The sequence below is a fragment of the Myotis daubentonii genome, chromosome 2, assembly GCF_963259705.1.
Source record: "Myotis daubentonii chromosome 2, mMyoDau2.1, whole genome shotgun sequence".
In the NCBI taxonomy this organism is placed as follows: domain Eukaryota; kingdom Metazoa; phylum Chordata; class Mammalia; order Chiroptera; family Vespertilionidae; genus Myotis; species Myotis daubentonii.
The window spans coordinates 191,204,028-191,230,003 of NC_081841.1; the positions used below are offsets into that span (position 1 = coordinate 191,204,028).

The following is a 25,976-nucleotide window of genomic DNA, read 5'->3' on the forward strand; positions in this document are numbered from 1 at the left end:
CTTAATATTATTTGGAACCTACATAAATCCTAGATTTCTGACTACCTCTAAACACATTATTGTCCCTCTGAGAGAACATTAAAATATGAGTCACAAACTAAATAAAAGATAAAATATAAGCAAATGTACTTACTAAATCAAAACCACATTTCTGGAGCTGACAGAAACAGGAAAGTTTATCTAATTCAAATATCTCATTTTTTGGTGATGAAAAGTCTACAACTAAAACTGTTTAGGTGCCTCTTCCAAATTCTCAAAGCTATTACTGGGGAATTGAAATTCAACCTAGTGTTTATTCCTTCATGTTAAGATTATATAAGAGGTGTGTTTTTATTGAAAATGTGGTCCTCTAAAGTCTTTGAGATTAGCGCTAACAAGAAGAGCCTATTGCTTCATTTATTGGTGGTTGATATATGATATAGAAGTGCATGTGAACACACATGTAATCACACACACACGCAGGCACATGCACACACACACATATACACAGAGTTAGATGTTTTACTTTCTCTCAGCCTAATTTCCTAAGTAGGGATCAAAATGTGAATTCCATGATATTAGATTCAGTTCTGTGTGGCTTCTTTTTGGCAACTGCAGGGAGGAAGGACGGAGAACTATGGCTACTGAGTTTTATGTAGGAGAAAGTGAATGCGAATACTCAACACAGCACCATCTGCAAATGTGACAAATATGAGAAGTGCTTTAATCATTAGAGCTCTTGATAAAGATTTCGTTCCCCGGCCCATCAAACTAACATATGAAAAGGGGTTGTGGTGAAATCACAGGGTGAAGTTCAACATCCATCAGTGGCCTTTCCTGGAGCCACCACTGCACCCCTGCTGCTGAGGCTGCAACAGCTGATCAAAAAGGCAAGTGTGCTACTCACAGCCATCAGATCAATAACAGCGTCAGCATTTTAATTGATTATTTTATGTGTGTTTTTAAGAAAGATGCTGAATCACAGCAATCACTTCAAGAATAAATGCATTTTATGCATAATAGGTACCTTACTGCTGCTACGTTTCAAATAAGCTCCCAGAGAAACTACATCTACCTGAGCCTAGAACTGGTTTTTCCTAAAGGCTGAAAATAAAAATTTGCTTATCCTGGAAATAAATTTTATGTTCCCTCTGGTTGTTTCCTTGAATCATATTCCTCTTCAATGCAGAGCTAGAAATAATAGGTGATATGTTACAAGGAACAGTTCTCAAAATGAGGAACCCAGTTACCAATGGGCATGATAAGCAGCTGCTCCCACTGAGGTAATTCAATGAGTAGGAATGCAGATTGTTTGCCAGTGTTATGTTACTTCTAGTCCCTTCAAGCTTAATTGAAAAATTATAGCTTATTCCAGCTTTAACTATTTTTCAGATTTTTGTGGGTAAATACTAACAAACATTTTTATAGGTCTTCTGTAATATTATCCAGCATGCTATTTCACCTTCCTGACAGTAAAAGATCTGGGTTCCAACAGATTTTTCTTGGATCCATTTCTTAGCCTAGTTTGATGAGGACAGCAGCCTGTAGGCCAACAGCACCAGGGAGGACAGTGTGGAAAGATGGTGAAGGTCATATTGACATAAGAAACCTCCAAATCTGTAGACAGTTTTATTAATTTATTTGAGCCAAACTGACAATTGCCAGGAAGCAAAATCTCAATGGGTTGAGAAAATGCTTTGGTGAATGGCAGCTTTGTAGCTTATTTTATACATTACAATCAAAGCAGGAGACAGAAAGGGAAGGGGTTATAGGGAGATGAGAGAGAGCAAAGTAGAGAAATCTGAGATTGGATAAAGAGTAAAATGGAGAGAGATATACTTCTTTTACATTGGTGGGCATAAGATAGTTAACAATAAATATTTACAGTACATAGAGATGGCATTTGGGCAACAAGATAATAATGAGGGGTTCTGTGGTCTCGTGCTCTGGTGGGAGACTGTGCCCTGAGAGGTCTGGGGAGAAGGGGATTACTCTGACATTCCAAAGGTATGTTATCTTAGATGCAAAAAGGCATAGACAGGCTCAGCTTCCTTCATCAGGGAAGATACCAGCCTAGGACATGACTACCTGTCACGACAAGCTTTTAGTTAGGAAGTTTTAATTTTACACATCCTATGTGGCTACCTTAGGTCTCTAAGTGTGTAAGGCCCACCATACAGGCCTCCCCGAGCTTGTTAGGTTTAGTATGTGGCCCCTTTTTCATCCACATTCACCTCTCAAGCTGGCCAGAGAGAGGAGTCCATGTGTCTTATTTCAGAGGTGATGTAAAAGAAATGAAATGAGTGCATACACTTTGAACTGGAAACCTTTTCCTTCATCATTTTGGCGTTGGAAGACAAATCATACTAATACCATGAAGCAGGTCAGTGTCCAATGAGCTGCACGTATCTTCTCTTACATCTTTCCACCACAATGCCACCAGGTGGGCAGTGCCAACTCTCATGCTTCACAATTTCGTAGCTGAGTAAGAAAGATCCAGAGTTTAATTAATTTGTACATATTTTCTTAATTTATACATATCTCCCCTCCTCCCCCAAATCTGAGGGGAGGGGCACACAAGAAGAAAATCATGTTCAGTATTCTGCAGAAAGGTAGACTCACAATATCACAAGGATCAAAGGTGGCTCTAAAGGGGGGGGCCCCAGATGACCCGTTAAAATGTAAATATTTCAGGGGGTGGGTAGGGGCTGGGAGGATGATGGTAAAAGGGGGAAATGGGAAATACTGTAGTACTATCAATAATAAAAAGTATGTTAAAAAAGAAATGTAAATATTTCAACATGTTTCATTTAAAATATTAAAATTATATTGAGGTTTCAATGAACCGTAAATGTTCATTGTTAACTATCTTATGCCCACCAATGTAAAAGAAGTATATCTCTCTCCATTTTACTCTTTATCCAATCTCAGATTTCTCTACTTTGCTCTCTCTCATCTCCCTATAACCCCCTCCCTTTCTGTCTCCTGCTTTGATTGTAATATATAAATTAATTAAGATAAATGCATACAACAAAATTAAAATGAATTCATACTAGCAATAAATAACTTAGTGGATAATAAATAATTCTGAATAAATAAAAATTCATGAATTTGTACTGAATAAAATAAAAATTCAGTTCATACTGGTAATAAACAACCTGGTGGATACCACCTTACCAAGTGATTGAAGTTGAAGTTACTGTCGCCAAAAAAATGGGGCAAACTGACATTGCTTACATAGAAGATCCCAAGTAATTTAAAAAATATCTGCTAGAACTGATCAATGAATTTAGCAAGGTCAAAGGATATAAACTAATATCTTCAAAAATATCTGCTAGAACTAATAAAGGAATTTAGCAAGGTCAATATATAAAAATCAATTGCGTTTCCATGTATGAGCAATCAACAATTAAAAATTTAAAAATAACGTAATAGTGTCAAAAGCATGATTTGAGTGTATTGATAGAAAAGTTCTAAATCAAGATTGTGGTGGTGATTACATGATTATGCACATTTGCTAAAACTCATAGATTTGTACGGCTAAAATTTGTGAATTTTATCGTTATGTTAATTACACCTCAAGAAAGAGAGTGAACACCTACCCTGTGTCATGTTCAGGATGCTGAGCATACAACAGAGAAAAAGATAACGCTTTTCCATCGGAGCTAACTTTCTACACACCTGTAAGTATGTAGCTGAAGTGGCCAAATGGGCAGCTTTCTGCCTCAATTACTTTCTATAACGCCCCTTGCCCAAAAAGAAACGATAAAAACAACTCAAGCCCTAAACCATTAAGGCGCGTCTCGACACCGCAATCGACCCTCCAGCAAAACTGCAGTGGACCCAGCGGGAGGGAGGGGAAGCCGTACCCCGGCAACAACGAGCTGGAACCGACTTCCGGCGGCGGCGCAGTTGCCGCCCGGATCCCGGAAGTTCTCCCGGCGACTTTGGTTCCGGCGGCAGCGCGGGGCGGGCGGAAGGCCGGAAGTTCGCCCATGGCTGTGGGTCCCGGCTGGCTTGCAGCCCAGGCCTGCCGGCGAGGTAAGATCGATACGGTCCTTCGTAGGCATGGCCTCGCCGGCGGGGGTCGGGGCTGCGGTCGCCGGCGCAGCCGTTGTCACGCTGCTCTCGGCTGTGCTCGCGTTCTACGGGCCGCCGCTGGACGCAGGTACCCGGCCGCGGGCCGCGCATCCGGACGGGGGCGCCGGTGGGGCCGGGGCCGCGGGAGCAGGGTGGTGCGCGCGGCCTGTGCGCGGCGCGGGCGTCGAGGGGCCGGGGCCGGGCCGCGCGGGTCCGAGCTTTCAGGCCGGACGTGGCGAGAGTAACTGTCAAGGAGTTTGGCCCTTTGTTAGGCCTGGCGGGTCCGAGTGCTCTGAGAATTGAGGGGTTCCTCAGCTAACGCGCCTCAGTCCTGCCAGAGGGGCTGCTGGGACCAGCTTATGGAGACTTTTTATTGGTAGCTGTTTGTCTCAAATTCACACACTGTGACTAGTTAGATTTCCTTTGAGTTTGAGGTTTCATTATTAGACTGACTTGCTGAACTTGACTAAAAACAGGTGGTTTTGCGCCCTGACTTTTATCCTCACTTTATTTTTTTTAAATATATTCTATTGATTTTTTACAGAGAGGAAGGGAGAGGGAGAGAGAGAGTTAGAAACATCGATGAGAGAGAAACATCGATCAGCTGCCTCCTGCACACTCCCCACTGGGGATGTGCCCGCAACCCAGGTACATGCCCTTGGCCGGAATCGAACCCGGGACCCCTCAGTCCGCAGGCCGACGCTCCATCCCCTGAGCCAAACGGGTCAGGCTTATCCTCGCGTTAAGGCCCATCTCCGTTGACTGGAGCACGGCTGTCGAGCGCTCCGAGTTGGTTATGGTCCATGTTAGTTTAAAGCGCGCTTCGCACAGAAAAACATCGTCTCACGGAAAGCTGTGAGTGCAGAGTTGTGCTTGTTAGGAATTCCTTATTCACTTTTGAGTGGGCCCGAGTTACCTCACTGTGTAAATAAAATAAGGTGGTTTATTTTCTTCCCTGCCCTACCGCCTGTGTTTGAAGACTGTCTGTACCACATAGTGTCTCCTTCCACCTCTCCAGGTGCAATTCTAGAAAACAGCCCAGGCTTAAGAAATCTATGTGATTCCCCAGACTTCCTCAGCCACACTTCTCCAAAGCAGATAAAAACCAGGCCGGTTTTACCTGTTCTCCCCGACTCAGAATTGTTATGAAAACAAAGTTACATAATAGGATAAATTTTAAGTCGCCTCTTGTCCAGGCCTTTTTGTCCTTCCAGACTTTGATATTTATATTTAAACTAGAGGCCTGGTGCACGGATGCATGCACCAGGTGGGTCCCTCGGCCTGTCCTGTGAGGATTGCCCCGCAGGGATGGGCCGAAACTGGCTCTCTGACATCCTCCCAGGGGTCCCGGATTGCGAGAGAGTGGTTCTCGGGTGATGCGCCCCAGAATCGGGCTCCCTCCTCTCTGGTTCCGGGTGCATCACCTGAGAACCGGGGTGGCAACTCCTGCTTTGAGCATATGCCCCCTGGTGGTCCGTGCATGTCATAGCTACCGGTCGGACGGTCGCTTAGGCTTTTATATATACAGTGGGGCTTTGACTTACGAGTGTCCCGACTAACGAGTTTTTTGAGATACCAGCTGTCTCTCGGCTGATTTTTTGCATTGAGTTGATAGAGTAATTTGAGTTAACGAGCTCCTTAACGAGCTCGGTCTCCGAACCAATTAAACTCGTAAGTCAAGGCCCCACTGTATAGATATTTCTGTGGATAATTCCTAATGGGGAATGTCAGTAAGCCAGCTGAAACAGATCCACTATGAAGTTTAGGGGAAATTTAACTGGCCTTTCTTTGCCCCTTCCACTAACAGGAGCTCATCTCAGGTGAGTGGGACAGAGCGCTGGCAAACAGTGTGGATTTTACTTTACATTCATACAGTTTCAGTTAAAAATTGAAAATACTACACTTCTCAACAGTGATTTTTTCCTCCTCTCCCAAATGGTTTCAGAAGGCATTTGAGGAGGAATTGACTCGACTTTTGGTTGGTGGAGTGAATATTTGGTTAAAGAAAAATTATTTCTTTTGCCTTAAAATGGCAACATTTTGGTAAAATTGTGTCTTCTGCCCTAGCTTATCCATTACTAACAGGCATCTTCAAAGGTTTGTCTCTCTGGGCCTCAGTTTCCTCATTTGTAAAAGAAGGATAAACTTACTGCTAATGAGGAGAGGAAATCAAGATGCCTTTAATTCCTCAAGCATTTATTGAATTTCTTATTCTGTGCCAGACTCTGTTTGAGGCAATGGAGGGTTGGGGTCCAACATGGAAACATGTAGACCCTCCCTTTAAGCCACAGGAGGGAGGGATCCTGTACCACAGTCTGTGCAGGCAGAAGGTGCTGGGTGGTCTTAGGGATATTTTGTGGGAGTTAAGTGTTTAGTATAAAGTGATGGTCTCTAATAAACCCAAAACATAGGGAACTCAGAACAACCCTTGAGTGACTGGTAAATTTAGATTCTATCTTTAACATTTCTAGCCTTTTTTTTTTTTTTTTTACGCAGTTGTGTTTATTGTTCTGGGGAATTGGAGGGAGTGGCATTCTCTAGTGTTCTTGTATTAACCAGTCATATTTATTATTAAGCTACATATGTTCAAGTTTGAAACATGCATGGCAAACATTTTCCTGACTGCATAAACTGCTCATCTGCAGTCAGAGATGCCGTCATTAAATCTGATTATAACAGCTCTGGATTCTTTCATGCAGCTCGTCAGGGAGCACCAGGAAAGAGCATTTCACAGTAACTGCATGGCAAAGGCTGCAGGCTGGGAATTCCGAGTGTGGATGGGTGTTCAGAAAGCTGGAAATTTTGGTGGTGGTGGTGGAGTGAGAGTGGGCTCACTCCCTTAGCTCAGTGTCTCTGCCAAGAGGCTCTGAGTCCGATGGGAAGCAGCACTACGGACACCTCATCGGAGCAGAATGTGGCACGTGAGGAAAGACACTGGGAGCAGGGCATCAGCCAGTTGTATTGATCCTTGCCTGAGCCTCGTTTACAGTGATTCTGTTTTGAGTTTTAATCCTGTGTTGGTTTAAAGGTGTTTGGGTTGAAGGTAATTAATATCCTCTTTGCATCTTGGGGTCTGAACATCTGATATATCAGCTAAAGAGGCATTTACATCTACTCATTAAAGAAAGTTACTTGAATAATTTTGTTGAATAAAAAATAAAACTCTGGCCGAAACCGGTTTGGCTCAGTGGATAGAGCGTTGGCCTGCAGACTGAAAGGTCCCAGGTTCGATTCCGGTCAAGGGCATGTACCTGGGTTGCGGGCACATCCCCAGTGGGAGATGTGCAGGAGGCAGCTGATTGATGTTTCTAACTTTATATCTCTCTCCCTTCCTCTCTGTGAAAAATCAATAAAATATATTTTTTAAAAAAGTAAAACTCTGAGAGTGTTATTAACCCCTAGAGTGCTGGGGAGCACGATCGCACTCCTCCTGCAGTGTCCAGTTCTAAGTCTGCTTTTATTAGTTATGATGATATTGCTAAATATGTCAATGTAGTAAAGGTTTCCTTAAGTTTTTGGATATGTAACTTCATTTACTTGTGATTCATAATTTTTTTTCCCTAAACTGCTGTAAAATCAGCAAAAATGCCTTGGCAATTTTAGCATAGTTCCTAGAATATTGGTTGTCACTCAAAGGGTTAAAGGTAAAGCTGTTTGACCACATGGAGCTGAGCCTGCCTCTGATCTTCACTTGAACTTGTGATCTGTGTCTAGTTTTTCTCAGCTGCTGAAATAATTGGAAGGATAAAAATATTGAGTGCCTTGTTTTCAAGAAAGGCCAATTAAAATTAGCTATTTAGAGGCAATTAAATTGCCAATGAACCCAGTGTAAGATTTGTTCTATAGTTAGAATACCATTTCTAGGTTATTTAATTAGTATCTAATTCAGTGTTGGAAAGATGACTGGGAAACTAAATAGAGAAATAATATGAGTCTATCAGTGGAAGGTAACAAATGGGAGATTGCTTTTCCAGTTTGGGAGAAGAGATGTAATAAACTTAAGCTATGGTTGAAATGAAATATATGTAGTTTACTAATTAATGTATTTTTCAAAAACTTTGAGATTAAGTAGACTTCCAGAATGTTTGATACATTTAAAAAATAAACTTGACATATACAACATGTGTTAGTGTTGTAATTTCTAAACATCATTTGCTTACAGAAATAAAATAATGGAACCAGCGGGTAAAAATCTGTTGCGTCGACTTGGGGAAGTATTTTGGTTAATGGACTATTTTGTTTAACTCTCTTTATATATACCAATAGATATTTACCATTCTAAGGAATTTTATTTTCCTGTTTTTCAGTTTTAAAAAGAGCATTCTTGCTGCATAAAGCACATTCAATAAAGGATATGGAAAATACTTTTCAATTGGTGAAAAATATTATACCTCCTCTAACTACCAAGAAGCACAAAGGGCAAGATGGAAGAATAGGCATAGTTGGAGGCTCTCAAGAGTAAGTGACTTGGAAAATGTTAGTATTTAAACAGTTAATCTTTATTATCTGTCTGTCTACCTGCCTATCAGCCATCCAGTCAACTGCCCATTTGTCTAGTTGAACCCTCAGTAATTATTTCCAAATGTAGTCTGATGTTATGACATTTGGTATTTTTCAGTGATGAGCTTTAAGGTTGAAGAGGAGAAAACTCTAAGGGGCCCTGATTGAGCTGTTCATTGGTGTGTGTTAGTGTAAAGATTTTTTGCCTATGGTTGGGAGATGGGACTTTTTTTTCTTATACTTTTCTCTATTGATCAGACTTATACCATAAGCATGTATTACTTTTGTAATGAGGATAAAAACACTCAGCATCTGCTTGGTTTACTTTGTTAATTTAAAAATATTCCTGGAAATCATTTATTAAATTGGACAGATCCTAGCTTTTTTTAAGGCCTGTTCCCCTAGTTTTATATATTCTGCTGCTATGTTGTTTGACACGCAAAGATTTATAATTTGTCCATGCTCGCAAATGATACCTACTGCCTTTGACTTAAATTCGACCTTGGTTAGTATTTCTGTTTCTGCTTACATTCTGTGTGCTCTTTACCTAGCCCTGTATTTTTAATGGTTTAGGTAGTTGGCTATACTTATTTTAAATAATATATAACTAGATTTTGTTTTCTTACCCAATATGACTGACTGACAGTGACTACTCTTTTGTTTTTTAATCCTCACCTGAGGAAATTTTTCCATTGATTTTTATTGGTTTGTTTGTTTGTTTTTTGTTTATTGGTTTCAGAGAGGAAGGTAGAGGGATAAGAAGTCTACTTAATCTGCACGCCCCCTGTTGGGGATTGAGCCCGCAACTTGGGCATGTGCCCTTGACTGGAATCGAACCTGGGACCTTTCAGTCCTCAGGCCTACACTCTGTCCACTGAGCCAAACCAGCTAGGGCTCCATTGATTTTTAGAGAGAGTGGAATGGAGTGGAGGAGACAGAGAGAAACATTGATGTGAGAGAGACACATTGATTGGTTTTCTCCTGCACACGCCACAACCGGGTGCGGATTGAGCCTGCAACCCATGTACGTGCCCTTGACCGGTGCCGTAGCCTGGAACCAGTCTGAGGACTGGCTCTCTATCCATTGAACAAAACCAGTTAGGGCTAGACTGATTCTTTATGAGTGGGTAAGTGAATATATGGTATTCATTGTACAGATGGGCCATAATTTATTTAACCAAGTCCCTGTTGATAGGCAGTTGGTTAACTCTATCCTTTTTTTCAATTAATCTGTCTATAGACATCCCTTTACATATCTCCTTGTATGCCCATCTGGTTATAATCAAGGGAACTATTCCTAGAAGAATTTTTACTGGAGCAGAGTACATAGACATTTTAATGTCGATAAATATTGAAAATTGTTCTCCCAAAATTGCACTAGTGTGTGCTGCCATCAACAAGCACCTGTTCTCCCTAGCCAGTTTGGCTCAGTGGGATAGACATTGGCCTGCAGACGAAAGGGTCCCGGGTTCGATTCTGGTCAAGGGCACATGCCCAGGTTGCATGCTTGATTCCCAGTAGGATTCTCTCTCGTCATTGATGCTTCTCTCTCTCTCTCTCTCTCTCTCTCTCTCTCTTTCTCTCTCTCCCTCTCTCTCCTCCCCCCTCCCTCTCTCCCTCCCTCTTCCTCTCTGAAATCAATAAAAATATATTTTAAAAAACAAAAAAACAAGCACCTGTTCCCCTCACTCCCTATGGGTATTGGCAGCCTTTGCTCTCAAGTAGAAAAGCTATATTTTGTTGGTTCAGTGTATTTTTTTTGGTATTGAGGCTTGCATTCGTGTTTTGTTGTGAACGAGTGTGAGCGAGTGTGTGTGTGTGTGGCATGCCCTGTCCTTTGGTGTTTCTGGCACATTGGCCCTGCTCTGCAGGATAGTGCCATGGGTATAGAGTGCACCCTGCATTTCCCCAGTGTGTTTTTCCTGGGATAGCAAAACTTTTCACTGCTTGGAATTGACATAAAAGTTAGTCACTATCTGATGCTAAATTCAAGGGTTTTTCTTTCTGTGCTTGAAGTGACCTTAAAAGTGGAGTTACAAGCATTCCAAAGCAGTAAGGATGGAAGCCAGAGGGAGGTGTGAGAGTCTCTTCTTGTTTGGCCTGGGTGCCCCGTGTGGCCCTCCATCAAGATGGCCATTGCCTGTGCTTACTGTTGATCTCGAAGACTGGTCCTGCTCCCTGGGTACTGTCCAGTGTGGGGTGCTCTGGCCTGTGATCACCTCAGGCACACTCTCCTGGCAGATGCCTTCAGTAAACACTCACTGTCTTAAGTCTTCAGTTTTGGGGTGCTGGAAGCTAATTCCAGCATGTCATAAATGCAAAAAGTTTCATCAAAAGGTTGATGGAACTTGGGGATTCAGCAGGGCTGAATACAAATTACCTGCCGTTGGAATATCTAAGGACATTTCCCTACACCTAAAGATTCACATATATTATTACCTGCTACCAGACAGCTGAGGGCATTTTAATCTACATGTTATTGCCTCCTGCTGGCCAAACACCTGAACAGCCAGTAGGCAGTTCCCCCAAACTGACAATGCCTACTGTATACCAAACTAACCTTTGATATGTATATCTACTTTGCTATAGGGCAAGATGTGGGAATAAAAAGAGCCCTGGGTCCGGAGATAGGGAGAACATGGTTACTGAAGCTAGATCTCCTCTGGCTCCCCCGTGGATTACAAATTTATATAGTATTTCTAGTCTCTTTATTAATTTACACGCAGTGCCTTCTCCAGATTCCTGAATCTTTCTAGATGCTGGGAAAGACCCCCAGCATTATTGGGGGTGTTTTTTCCCCCCTAATGTAATATTCCTACCCATCTTCCTTGCTAACAAAGCTCGTTTTGTTCAGATGCTGATACAATTTCTTTTACTTGCAGCTCTGTGCATTTCTGATAAATCAAGTACTTTTTATATCTATGTTTATATTAATCTAGAAAGAAGTGTCATCATTATAATATTAAGTCATCTTAGCCAGTGTACACCTAATGTATTCTTTAATAGATTTTAAAATTTTCCCCACAGTTATTATCTGTTTATATAAAGTTAATTCCTAGATGCTTTATGGTTTTTGCTGATATTGTAGATGCTATCATATTTTCTAATCTATTATTCCTAGTATAGAAAAATGCTATCTTTATCCTTTTTTTGGTTGATAGGAATCTGGCAACCTTGCTGAACTATTTTATATTAGGAGATTTATTCTTTAACAACTTTATTGAGTTCTAGTTGATATACGATTGCATAAGTTTGACATATGTATAAACCCCTAAAACCATCAGTTTGCACATAGCCATTACATGGAGACCGTAGTCACAGGAAGCCAGAATTTGCCCCTCCTGACATAGTATAAAGGTCTCAGGTGAAAGACTGACTTCTCTGGTTCTGATCCATGTTTATTGAACATTTACTGAGCACCTGCTAGGGGTTCGGCCCTGTGCTAGGTGCTTGACTGCTGTATGGTTTTTGTTGATAAACCTGGTGTGCTTGACTCATTCTCAAGTTTTAGACTGTAAATATCTTCTTTTTAGGTACACCGGAGCCCCTTACTTTGCAGCAATCTCAGCTCTCAAAGTGGTATGTTTACTTATATCTTCTTTATTAGGAAGAGTTGGATTATTTAAATATGATTAAAGCAATGTTTTCCAATAAAAATATACATAACATCTCCAGGTAATTATGGGTAAGAGAAACATCTTTAAATGTACTCTGACCTCTTGTGCAGTGATAAAATAACTTCAAACTCATTTTTTTAAAAAAATAAAGTTTTTTTAGAATTGTACTTCACCAAAATAATCTTGGGACGCCTTTCAGTCCTAGCATAAGACATCTTTGGACTTTGTCAGTTCCTCATGCCTTTTGATCAAGTCCTAACCACCCAGTCAGCACAGTTACTGTGAATTGTGCTCAGCTCCATGACTGCATTGCTTCCCGTGAGCCTCGAGCTCAGTGAGGCAGCTTGAGCTGGTCTGGGTTGACCTGTCTCTTAGGCAGCAGTAAAAGTCTGCCTTTATTTCCGGCCTTTTCTTAGGTTATACCTTCTCAGCCTCCTCCCTGTAGTTTAACTGCTACAGTTGGTATGTTATTGTTGTTTACGGATAGTGCTATGTAATTTTCGATGATGAAAACGTTGAATGGCTGTTGTAGAAACCACTTTGGGTATCTTTTGAGTGATTCCCACATTAAGTTAGCCTCTTGTGCTCCTTTCTCAGGGTGCAGATTTATCCCACGTGTTCTGTACCCGGGAGGCTGCACCTGTGATCAAGTCGTACAGCCCGGAGCTGATTGTTCACCCGGTTCTGTGAGTGAGGCTGCACATGGGGGCTTCATTTGCAACAACTCTCCTTGGTCATTTGGTGTCTTTACAGACTCTGAGAGTTTCAGTTAAATAGCTTCCATACTGAGTGTTGGTAGGTAGACTGTTTCAGAAGAAAGGAGGAAACTATAATGAGCCCATTGTCTATGGTCAGAAGAAGACAGTCATGTGGGACAACATGGGATAAGGTCTGAAGGGTGATGTGCCCAGAGCTGGCCCCTGTGTCCTGTCAGAAATGAGAGTCTGTGGGCCTGCCTGTGGACAGTGCACATATGGCAGGAATGAGGGGCCTATCGGGCAGTAACAAAACTGTTCATCATTCAGCAGATCTTTCATGCAGGCCCTGTCCTGGGTTCTACAGGGACAGCATTGCACCGAGCAGACAAAAACACCTGCTCCCATGCCCTAGAACTTCCTTCAATGATGAACATGTTCTCCCTTGGTGCTGTCCAGCACTGTGGCTGCTGACCACATGGCTACTGAGCACTTAAAATGTGGCCAGTAGGACTTAGGCACTGAGTTTTTACTTTAATTTTAATTAAATTTAAAAGCCATGTGTGGTTAGTATCTACTGTATTGGACAACACAGCTCTGGAGATGGACAAATAAGATAAGAGTGTGTCAGAGGGTGATAAGCACCATGGGGAGATGGGAGCAGGGAAGGGGACACAGTGTGACTGCATGTGGCGCATGTGCTATGTGTGCAGTTTTTAATAGGGTGGTCATGGGTACAGCAAGGGGCAGTCAAGTAAAGGCTTGAAGATGGTGAGGGAGCAAGTTCTACAGACATGGGGAATGGGGGGAGGCCCTTACATACACAGGAAGAGCTGCTGCAAGAGCTCAAGCTGCAGCTGTGTTGGGGAGCGCTCGGGTACTGGGTGACCAGAAGGTCAGAGCCAAGCTTAGCAGGTTATGGGGGTCATTGTAAGGTTTTTGCTTTTGTATAAATGAAAAGGAGGCTGCTGGAGCATTTGAGCAGGGGAGGGACAGGACGGCTTATGTTTTAAAAGGCTTATCTGGCTGCTGTATTGAATATAAGCTTTGGAGCCCAGGGTGGAAGCAAGAGTCCCACTAGAAAGCTGTTGTGAGGATCCTGGTGATGGTTACATGATGAGGTAGAAACTGGACAATGCGTCACGTTCTGGGTACATTTGAAAAGTACAGCACCAGGATCTGCTGAGGGGTGGGACATGGGATACAAGGAAAAGAAGACAGTCATGAATGCCACCCAGGGTTTGGGCTGAGCGAGTTCTCATTTAATGCGGTTGGGAAACTGGGGGAGCAGGTTTGGGCGGGGGTGATGGTCAGGAGTTGGGGGTTTTGGACATGTTTTTAGTTGCCTGTTAGATAGCCAAACAGATATGGCTGGTAAGCATGGGATAGGAGTGGGGCAGTCAGGGAAGGTGTACATCTGGGATTTGTTAATGTATGGATGGTGTTTAAAGCCCAGAGACAAAAATGAGCCACACAAGAGTGCATGTAGGCAGGGAGGACCCGTTTGGGAACACCTGTTTGGGAGCAGATCTGTGGGGAGCTGCAAGAGGCCAGGGAGGGGTGTCCTCAAGTCGAGTGAAGAACTGTTTGCAAACTATTCTAGAAGGGCCTGCTAGTCACTGATAAGGATTAAGAATGGGTGGTTGGATCTCACAGTATAGGGGTCATTGGTGACTTTGACAAGGGCAGCTTATGAGGAGCAAAGCCTTATACAGTGAGTGGGTTCTAAGAGTCTAAGAAACGAGATGATGAACAGGAAGGTGTTGTGAAAAAAACCAACAACAAAATTCTGTGCAGCTGTCAGGTCTTGTTCTAAAGGAGGGCCCTTTTAATGTTGTAAAGGAATCAGTCACACGACCCTTTTAGATTGACTTCCCCAGTGCCTGATGTAGGGGATAGTCTCTAAGTGTAAAGTCTCACTGTTACCTGTACTCCTGTGTGATGGAAACAGACTGGCCAAGATAATTTTGAAATTAGCCATAATGTCTTATTCTGATGTGTTTAAATTTTTATTTCATGAGCCTTTTTTTTTTTTTAAACAAGGAGAAAAAAGGTGTTATGTTTATAGCTATATACCCTGTACTATTGACTCTGTTTTTTATGGGAAGGAAGTTCTGTTTTGGCTCAGCTTTGATGAGACCCACATCCTCTGCTTACCTTTGCAGATTTTATAAAACCATATGGACCACTTGAATAAATTGCTAAGGACCCTCCCAGGGCCTTGCAAGGGGCCCAGCAAATGAGAGGCTCTGATGCTTGAGTTTCATTACAGTGAAATGCCTCTACTTTTCTCATGTCATTCACTTACTGATACTGTGTTCAGCCAGACTCGTCTTTGCCATTTCCCATAAGTGAGCACTTTCTCACCGTATTTTCTGCTAATGCCACTCCCTCCTTTACCTTGTCTGGTTACTCCCAGAGGGTATGGCTTCCTCTTCAAGCCTTTCAAGTGGAGGTGGCTTTTCCTTTGACCCCTCATGTACCACTGGGACTAGAGGTGGGATGTGCTTCGTCCTTGTTCCTCATTGCTCCTCCCAGACCATTGCCCTGCTCTCATTCCTGAAACCTTCAGCTCCTTTGAACTCACATCATCAGACTCTGCTACCCACTACTCATGGCAGCTATGTCAAATCGCTGGATCATTCCTTGAATATTTAATGTCTGGCCCAGTGTCTCTCTCCACTATCGCTCTTACAAATTAGCTATTTTTAATGTGTGTAACTGCTTTATTGTGCCATAGCTTACTATAAAATTCACTCATTTTAGTTGTATAATGATCTTTGATGTATTTACCGAAGTGTTGCTGTCACCACAATCTAATTTTAGAACACTGCCATCACTCCAACAAGAAAACCTCTGCCCATTACTGCCCCTAGCTTGAGGTAACTTTATCTTTCTGTTCCTATAGATTTGCCTTTTCTGAACATTTCATATGAATGGAATCATGCAATATGTGGTCTTTTGTGTCTGCCTTTTTTCACTTAGCATGTTTTTGAGTTTCATTGTAGCATATATCCATACTCTATTCCTTTTTTTGTTTGTTTGTTTTTAAAATAAATTTATATCTCCTATACCCATTGCGCCCATCCTCACCCTCCACTTTCCCCTCTTCTGGTAACCACAAATCTGTTCTCTGTATTTATGAGCTTGTTTTTTTTAAATTTTAAATCTTACATATAAATATATTTGTCTTTCTCTGTCTGACTTATTCACTTATTTTCCCTGGAAGGCATTTAAATATTGAAAGCTAGACGTCTATGTTGGGGTGTTAAAAGATGAACCAGTTTCTATGGAGACGACTAGGAGATTTGCTGGCTAAGTGCAGGGTGGGGTCCTAGAACAGGAAAAGGACATTGGGGTGGGGACTGGGAAAATCTGGAAAAATCTGTAGTTTCATACTAAACAAATAGATGAAATCTTAAGTAAACTGTTCTGCCCTTCTTTTTCTTATTTAGTGACAGTCCCGATGCCGTTCATGAAGTGGAAAAGTGGTTGCCCCGACTGCATGCCTTGGTTGTAGGACCTGGCTTAGGCAGAGAAGATGCTCTTCTCGAAAATGTCAAGGTAAGTATAGAATTACGAAACAAACTTCCACTGATAGAGTGGATGCTTAGAGCCCAGGAAGTCAGGACAGAAACATTTTTCTTCAGTTTCTGTTGTTTAGTGGTCTGTGTGTCTTGTCATAGATTAAGAAGGATAAAATTTGGTCTGAAAGATAGAGGAGGAGCTAGGCATAAAGATGGTAATGAACTTAAAAATAAAAACCAGACTGAAGGAAACGTTTTTATTCTTGGGGCACTGGCTTTTTCATACTGTAGCAGGTGGAAATCACTGCGGAATCATTCAGATGTTTTGCTTCATGGGTGTTTATGTGGTTTACACTTGAGGTGTTGGGAAATCCCAGCATCCAGACTGAGCCGTGTTAGCAGTGGGCAGGGTTTGGGGTCAGGCTCGGGTTCATCTTCCAGCACGATTCCTGTCCGACTGGGGACCCTGGCAGCTTATCAGTCAGCCTCCTAGGCCTTGTGCTTTCCCTCTCACGGGGTGTTGTGTCCCGGGAGTTACTGAGAGCCACATTTTATGAAGTGCTTCAGGCGCTTGGTGTTGCAGAGTGGGCACAAGACCCTAGTTACACACACATATATGTTCATTTACTTTTTCATTTATGCTGTTGCAGGCACATCCCCAGTAAGAGGATGTGCAGGAGGCAGCTGATCGATGTTCTGTCTCATCGATGTTTCTAACTCTCGATCCCTCTCCCTTCCTCTCTGTAAAAAATCAATAAAATAATATGTTTTAAAAAAAGTTAAAATATATACCAGCCAGAACCAGGGAATGGGTAACGAGCATGCCAGTCCCATGTTCTGTGTGTTCTTGCTGCTCGGCAGCCTTTGACACTTCCAGGGCTTTGCTCTCAGGTGGACACATGTTGGGGACTGCCCAGCACCAGCCCCAGAGAAGGCCGTGCAGTGCACCCTATGTGAGGTGGTACTGTAGCCTCAGGAGGTCGGGAGTGAGCTCCAAATCAGAGAATATGCCTGGTGCCCTCAGATGGTGCTTGTCCTTGTGCCCATTAAAGGATTCGAAGTCATACGTAACATGATTTAGCATCCGCATCATCATTAACTGAGAGGGCTCTTTTCAGCTCAGCTGTTGCCTATTGAATTAAATTCAACAACAGAGTTAAAGGAAGGTGTAGGTAGCTGTGTGTTGGTTGTACACTCTTAGCAGTCTGATTAGTAAAGAACATTTTTTAAAGGACGTGTGTTTGCTTTGCTAGAATTTAGTGAGAACCTGATATCTTCCATGACAGATCTTCCAGTTCCAGCCTTTGAGGTAAAAGTTGGGGTTTGAAATTGTACTTTCCTCAAACCTGAGAAAATCACTTAGAAGAAATGGAGCTATGACAAGTGACAGGTGACTGGATTTGAGCAATAAATTTGTTTTTGACTTATAATTGAAAGTAGATACATTTATTATTGCCTCTTTCAAAGGGGTTGATTAAAACGTGTGTATCCTCTAGAGTACATTATGCTGAGTGAAATAAGCCAGCGGCAGAAAGACATACTGCATGATCTCATTTCTGTGTGGAGTCAAAATAGTTGAACTCATAGAGGCAGAGAGTAGAAGGGTGACAGCCAGGGACTGAGAGGTGTTGGTCAGGGTGTCCAAATTTTCAGTTAGGCAAGATGAGTAAGTTCTGATGTAGAATGTGGTGACTAGAGTCAACAGTGCTAAATTGTATATTGAAATTTGCCAAGAGACAGGGAGATCTTAAGTGTTAGCTTAATTAGCTTGATTGTGGTGATTATGTCATAATGTATCAAAACATCAGGTGTACACCTTGAATTTATACAAATTTTTGTCAACTACACTTACATAAAGCTGGAAAAAACCTATGTATCCTGAGTTATGCCTGAGAATGGGTCTTGGGGTGCCTGCTTATATTTCTCTTCTATGTCTCATACTACTTTGCATTTAAAAGTTGGTCATTTAATGAAAATGCTCCAAACAAAGAAAAGGATCCAGCTGCCTAGAACTGAAAGTCTGTGGGGTGCTGGGCTATTGAGTAGGTCTGAACAGAATGCCCTGTGCTTCACTGGGCTCTGAAATGAGAAGCTGTGATAATAGACGCCTGGGGGAGGGATGGGCAGCTACTCACTCCTGTCACAAAGAGCTTGCCTAGAGAGAGAGATGCACGAGCCAGCAGTTGTACATTCAGGGTAAATAATCTGAGAGGCTGTCAAATAAAATTTAAAAGTAGCTCTAGATGACACATTGTGCAAAGTAGAGGATTTAATTTAGGATTCTCCTGGCCTTAAGCCACCTGGATTAGCATGGGGTGTGCAAGTTTGTCAGGCCGCACCATTCAGATATTTGAAAGTCTTAACCTCTTACTGAGAAGTAGAAGTTAATCATGGTTGAGAAGTGCTAGGGCCTTCGGTTTCTCCAAGGTGAGACCCTCCTGGGGAATTCCCTTGCGTAAACCTCTGAGATGCACTTGGTGTCCTGAGTCAGTGTGCTCTGCACAGGTCACAGGAGGTCTGGCAGTGCCTCTTTGCTGGGTGATTGTCTTTGCAAAGAGGCAAATGAGGGTTCTGTAGGTCAGGGTTGGGCAAACTTTTTGACTCGAGGGCCACAATGGGTTCTTAAACTGGACCGGAGGGCCGGAACAAAAGCATGGATGGAGTGTTTGTGTGAACTAATATAAATTCAAAGTAAACATCAACACTAATAAAAGAGAAAAATGGTAATTGGCGTACGAGCTACCCTTTTCATTGGCTAATCAGGGCTATATGCAAATTAACTGCCAACAAGATGGTGGTTAATTTGCATATGTAGGCACAATGCAGGGAGGCGAAAGGGAAAGCAGGAAGAAGCTCCCTGCCACTGACAGTGATTGGAAACCCAGGGGGGAGCTAAGAGCTGGGGGGCAGGGCAAAGGCGGCCCTAGGGCCGCCTTTGCCCTGCCCCCCAGCCATGATCAGAGAATCAGGTGCCTTTTCCGCCCTGGCCAGTGATAGCAGGAAGTAGGGGTGGAGCCAGCGATGGGAGCTGGGCACGGTCGAAGCTGGCAGTCCCAGGAGCTAGGGGTCCCTTGCCTGGGCCTAAAGCGAAGCCCACGATCGTGGGGCCGCTGCAGCTGTGGGTCCCCGCTGCCCGGGCCGGACCCTCAGCCAGAGGCGTCCTGCAGGGGCAGGGGTGGAGCCCGCCGATCGCGGCACCCCCCCGCTGCCACTGCAGGTCCCTGTTGCCCGGGCCGGACGCCTAGGCCAGAGGCGTCAGGCCTGGGCAAGGGGCCGATCCTGCGATTGGAGGGTGATGGGGGTCAACGCCTGAGGGCTCCCAGTATGTGAGAGGGGGCAGGCTGGGCTGAGGGACACTCCCCCCCCTCCCCCCCCCCGCCACCCAGTGCACGAATTTCGTGCACCGGGCCCCTAGTCATTACATAAAAGGGTACGGTCTTTTTTTTTTTTTTAGTTTTATTCATTTCAAACGAGCCGGGCGGGCCGTAGTTTGCCAACAGCTGCTGTAGGTCCTATCAGCGATGGAATTTATAGATATTTTCTCTCATTCTGTGGGTAGTGTTTTCATTTCCTTGATGGCATTGTTTGCAGCACAAATTTTTAATTTTGATAAAGTCCACTTTATCTGTCTTTTCTTTTGTTACTTATGCTTTTGGTGTCTTACCTAAGAAGTTTTTTACCTGACCCAAGATTTACTTTCATATTTTCTTATAGAGCTTTATTGCTTTAGCTCTTATAGTTAGGTCTGTGGTCCATTCTGAGTTAATTTTTGTTTATGGTCTAAGGAAGGGGTCCAGCTTTTTTTCTTTTGCAAGGGGATATCCAATTGTTGCAGCACCATTTGTTGAAAAGGCTCCTCTTTCCTCTAGTGACTTATCTGGGCATCCTTGTTGAAAATCAGTTGACATAAGTGTAAGGGTTTATTTCTGGGCTCTTGTTTCTGTTTCATCGGCCTATATGGCTGCACTGGGGCCAGCACCACACTCTTCATTACTACAGCTGTGCTGTGAGTTTTGAAGTGGCAAAGTATGAAGCACTCAAATGTTTTTCTTTTTAAGCCTGTTTTGGCTATTCTGGGTCCTGTGCATTTTCATGTGAGCTATTTTTTATATTATGTATTTTATATTTATGTTATATTTTTTATATTTATTATGTCATACCATATATTATGTTAATCGTAATATTTTTTAAATAATTTAGTAGCTACATCATAATATACAATATGTATTTAGCTAGTCCATTTAGGCTGTTTACAGCTTTTCCTATTCATAATGTCTTGAATACACACACACACACACACACACACACACACACACACAGGCCAGATTATTATGACCACCTGACGTTTGTAGGCAAATTAGCTATAATTTCGCGCTGAAGTTGCTAGAGGGCCAGACCATTATAAATAGGGAAGCAGGTTGTTTACCAAGACAGTAGAAGTGATTTTTTTCCTGAAGATATGGGTAAACAACTTGATTTAACAGCCTTTGAACGTGGGATATATATTATTATGAGTGGCCAGATTATTATGACAACCTGTCGATTGTAGGCAAATTAGCTGTACACTGCATCGTATGGGATATGGAAGCCGAAGGCCTGTTGGAACACCTGTCTGCAGTTACCAAGATAAAACGTCTCCAATTCGCACAGGAACACAAGGATTGGACAGTCGAGCATTGGAAAAAAGGCATGTGGTCCAATGAATCACGTTTCCAGTTGCATCATGCAGATGGCAGAGTGAAAATTTGGCAGAAACAGCATAAAAGCATGCACCCCACAGGCATGAGTACAACCCTTCAAGCTGGTGGGGGCAGTGTTATGGTTTGGGGCATGTTTTCCTGGCATGATTTGGGTCCTTTAATTCGTGTGGAACAACGTCTGAATAGCACAACATACCTAAGTATCATTGCTGATCAGATTCGGGTCATGTTGATGGTGTATCCCAGTGGAGATGGCTTCTTCCAACAAGACAATGCGCCATGCCACGGTGCTCGTATTGTGCAAGAGTAGTTTCAAGAACATGAGGGAGACTTTACCTTGAGATCAATCCAATCTCAATCACCAGATCTCAATCCAAATGAGCATTTGTGGGACGAAGTTAAAAGAGCCATCAGGCAGCTGGTTCCACAACCATCAAATCTCACAGAACTAGACAGTGCTATTCATCAGGCATGGTGTCAGATTCCTCGCATCACCTTTCAACATCTCGTGGAGTCAATGCCAAGAAGAAACGCCGCAATATTGAAGGCAAAAAGTGCCCAACGGAGTACTGATGGGGTGGTCATAATAATCTGGCCACTCACATTCAAATATATCCCATGTTCAAAGGCTGTTAAATTGCATTGTTTACCCATATCTTCAGAAAAAAATCACTTCTGTTGTGGTAAACCTGCTTCCCTATTTATAATGGTCTGGTCCTCTAGCAACTTCAGCGCGAAATTATAGCTAATTTGCCTACAAACGTCAGGTGGTCATAGTAATCTGGCCACTCAGTGTATGTATGTGTGTGTGTGTGTGTGTGTACATATGTACACACACACACACACACACACACACACGTCTATTTCTGTTAGGTATTTTCTTTAGGGTAAATTCTGCAAGTTCTGTTGCTGAATAAAGTGCTGTTAGCAATCTTCTGTTCCACCAACAGGCTGTCCTTGCCAGGACTCTGCTCTGGGGTGCTGTCGTCATTCTTTCCCACTTCCACCTGGTCTTTTACATGAGAATGCTTGTTGTTGTTTAAAGGCGGTTGAGGTTGAGACCTTTGAATTTTCTTGACTGCTTTATTTTATTATTTTTTGTTGTTATTAATCCTCACCCAAGGATATTTTTTTCCATTGCTTTTTAGAGAGAGTGGAAAGGAGAGGGGGGGAGGGGAGAGGGAGAGAGAGACAGACACCAATGTGAGAGAGACATCGATGGGTTGCCTCCCTCACCCCTCACCCCTCCGCCTCCAGAGCCAGGATTGAACCTGCAACCCAGGTATGTGCCCTTTACCAGGAATCGAACCCGTGATCCCTTGGTGCACTCTAATCACTGAGAAACACCGGCCAGGGTGCTCCTTGTCTTATTTTAACTGTGTCCTATTGGAAATGTCACACAGCTTCTCAACCTTCCTCCAGTCTTTTTTGATCTGGGTGTGGCTTGTTCATTCCTGTGCCATTCTTCTTTTAAATTATTAACTAGATGGTGGGTGAAGCTGCGGTTTTGGAGAGTGATAGTAATGTCATCAGCCAGTCTCACTTGGAACTGTGGCCTTGTTATAAGTGGGTACTCATGGCTTTGACTGATGCTAACTATCATCAGCCATTGTTGCAAATGCAGTAAATGCTGGCAGGTTTAAATGCACAGTGCCTTCATACAAATCTGAGTGATGGAAGCAAGTCAGTCCTTAAATGGGCGACTTTGATGCCTGATTCTGTGTGGTGCTCTTAAACTGTGCCAGGAGACCTGAGTGGTTCATGATGTTACATTTTCCCTGTACATTTCCCAGTGTTTGAATATTCACTTTAGTCTGCTGTGGCTTTTGGATTTGTTTTTGTTTTTGTTTTTTGAGAACTTTAATAGGAAAAATACAAAGAGGCGAACATTTTAGTGTTGTGGCCAAACACTGAACAGAGATTCAAACATGACACCAGAGATTCAGAAATCTGAATCAGCAAAAGCCAAATCAGTTTTAACAGTCAAGCCAAACTAAAGGCAAGCAGAGTATTTTCATTGTTAAAGAAGGAAATAGGCTTCTGTGAGGCTCCCACACCCTGATACCTCTTTGAAAGGGCTTTTGAAAACGCTCCCAACTCTAACCAGTGTTAGCAAAGTCCGATGAGACTGTTGGGCAGGGCAGCTCGTGCTTTGTGGGCTTTCACATTTCATTTTCAGGACTATCACTTTTAATTAAACATATATGGATTTATCTTTCAATGTTTTAAGTTATTTCTGCTTACCATATATTTTGTTTTATTCTCTCACGATTTCTATCAGGTGTATAAGGTAGAGATGTTTACATGCTAATGCAATAGGTAATCCTCTACTGGTTAATAATAATAAGCAGTCATATGCTGATCATATATACAGGATGGAGCAAATGTAGGTTTACAGTTGTTCATATAGAAGATAATACAATCCTATGTAATAAAGAACTAACATGCAAATGGTCATCATGCCTTCACACCATCACGCCATAACGGCTCAGACACTCAACACTGGGGAGAGAGGGATGGGGACCAGCCAGGTTGCGGCCCAGGAGAGGGACAAGCTGCCTACCCCACAGTCCCGGGCGCCACTGGCTGCACCTGTGCCTGCAGCCTGGGAGAGGGACAAGCCACCCACCCCGTGGTCCCAGATGCCTGTGGCTGCAGCCTGGGTGAAGCCACCCGCCCACAGTACCCTGCAGCTGTGGCCGGCCCAGGTCCTGGGTGCCTACAACCAGTCAGAGGAGGGAATCTTGGGTCCCAGGTGCGGGGCGAGGCAGAAGTGGTTAGAGGCGATCAGGCCAGCAGGGGAGCAGTTAGGGGCAATCAGGCCGGTAGGGGAGTAGTTAGGGGTGATCAGGCAGGCAGGCAGAGGTGGTTAGGGGTGATCAGGCAGGCAGGCAGAGGTGGTTAGGGGTGATCAGGCAGGCAGGCAGGTGAGCAGTTAGGAGCCAGCAGTCCCGGATTGTGAGAGGCAGTTGGACATCCCCCGAGAGGTCCCAGATTAGAGAGTGCAGGCTGGGCTGAGGGACCCCCCCCCCCCTGCGCACGAATTTTGTGCACCGGGCCTCTAGTTAATAATAATACAAGAATAAACTGCTTTGCGTACTCGCAACTGTAAATCTGCTTTTGCCACACTCTATATATTTTTTAAATGTTCTATTTTTTTTAGCAAAAAAACCTCTGAAACTTTGAGTATAACCTTTTCAGAGAGAAATTATTTTCTTTTTATTATTATGATTATTCATTATTGTAGAACACATGATGTGAAAAATACATAAAAGCTATGTGAAAAATACATAAAGCACATGAATATGAAAAGCTGGTAATTTGGGGAATTCCCAAGACTTCAGATTTCTCATTTCTGAATCCTGAGGATTAATATCTATTAGAAATCTGGAGACACTAGCTTGGAGTTGGCCTTCATGGGACCCAGCACTGTGTATAATGTTGCCCGTGGGCTTATGTTTTGAGAGTTGCCTATGCTCTATCAGTTCATTTGAGTCTTTTCTGTTTATTTAGGCAATTACCTTATTATTTCCTTTCTATTTGTTGATAAGTTAATGTTGAAATTCATCAAGGAACTGCCTGGTTTTCTCTTAATTCCTTGGAGAGATAATGGCTTTGTTGCTCAGCATAGCTCTCTTTTCTCACAGGGCATTTTAGAAGCATCAAAGGCCAGAGCCATCCCTGTCGTCATTGATGCAGTGAGTGTGGCTTCTCCTCTCCTGTCCCCTCCTCATAGCCGGGTGCCCAAGGCCATGCAGTAAATGGGAGTCCTTGTTCTGTGCAGGACGGGCTGTGGCTGATAGCTCAGCAGCCGACCCTCATCCAAGGCTACCAGAAGGCCGTTCTCACTCCCAACCACGTGGAGTTCATCAGGCTGTCTGAAGCTGTGGTGAGTTTGTTGACCACTGGAAAGACAGAGTGCAAGCCCTCCTCATCCTGAGGAGGGGCAAGGGACACGCTCTGTGGTTCTGCACCCATTGGGCCCCTCAGGTGGGTCTGCAGGGACAGACTTGCAGATGTGGGGTGGATGCGTGCATATTCTACAATGCATTTCTCATGTGCTAACAGTGTTGTGGTTTTTTCCTGGTGGTGGGTGTAATGATGGGACATCTTCCGATCAGTGCATCTTTGATGAGGTGAAAGGCAGGGTGGTGTGCTCTGGGCAGTCAGTCGCCCCTCCTGCTTTGTACTCTGGGCAGATAACTCCATCCCTATCCTGTATTACCTCACCTGTGGAATGTGGATAATGAGAGCATCTGCCTCATATTGTATGTGAGGATGAAATGAAATAATACATTAAATTCACGAGTCCTTACGTATCAAGTGCTTCATAAATAGTGCATTATCATTCGACATTGAATCCCTTCTGCAGACCTTTAAAAACCCAGCCAGGAGCAGTGTTCTTTACCTTTGATCTGACGAGATAAGGGACAGCCACCAGAGCAATATTTCTATCTCGAGCCTCTGTGCTGGCATCCACCGAGGCCTCTCCAGCTGGTGGATGGAACGTGTGTCTTCGTGTGGAGGGCCGTCTTGTGCCGGGGGATTCCCTTAGGTGTGAGAGTCTGAGGATCAGGATGATGTTCACTGTATCCACATTTGTGGGCTCCTGTCCAATGTCTGATGACAGCTCTGCCTGTGGTGTCCTGCATTGTAGCTGAGAGACCCCGGGGATAGCAGTGATCGCCGTGGAGCTGTGCTGAGACTCAGCCAGGCCCTGGGGAATGTGACTGTGGTCCAGAAAGGGGAGCAGGACGTGATCTCCGATGGCAAACAGGGTGAGTGGCCTTGCGCTTCACCAAGTGTGGCCATGTGGGTACAGCCCTAGGAAAACCTCGTTCACACATGTTCACACATCACATGTGGTCCCTCCTATCT

The 25,976-nt window shown here is 43.4% G+C and overlaps 1 protein-coding gene across 7 annotated transcripts in view; it reads left to right on the forward strand.

Annotated features, from left to right (window-relative positions):
- The first annotated feature begins 3,883 nt into the window (after positions 1-3,883).
- Positions 3,884-25,976, forward strand: part of NAXD (NAD(P)HX dehydratase) — a 33,894-nt gene continuing 11,801 nt past the window's right edge. For 2 of the 7 annotated variants that reach the window (XR_009451370.1, XM_059685125.1), the window contains exons 1-8: positions 3,939-4,147; positions 8,367-8,517; positions 12,093-12,138; positions 12,774-12,862; positions 16,327-16,435; positions 24,746-24,796; positions 24,883-24,987; positions 25,756-25,876. Coding sequence is in view for 6 of the 7 variants with exons in the window: in XM_059685125.1 (XP_059541108.1) it covers positions 4,048-4,147; positions 8,367-8,517; positions 12,093-12,138; positions 12,774-12,862; positions 16,327-16,435; positions 24,746-24,796; positions 24,883-24,987; positions 25,756-25,876 (772 nt within the window). In the remaining variant the exon portion in view is untranslated. Of the gene's footprint in view, positions 4,148-6,947; positions 7,103-8,366; positions 8,536-12,092; positions 12,139-12,773; positions 12,863-16,326; positions 16,436-24,745; positions 24,797-24,834; positions 24,988-25,755; positions 25,877-25,976 lie in introns of those variants that run through there. The other 5 variants (XM_059685127.1, XM_059685129.1, XM_059685126.1 and 2 more) reach the window with 5 other exon arrangements.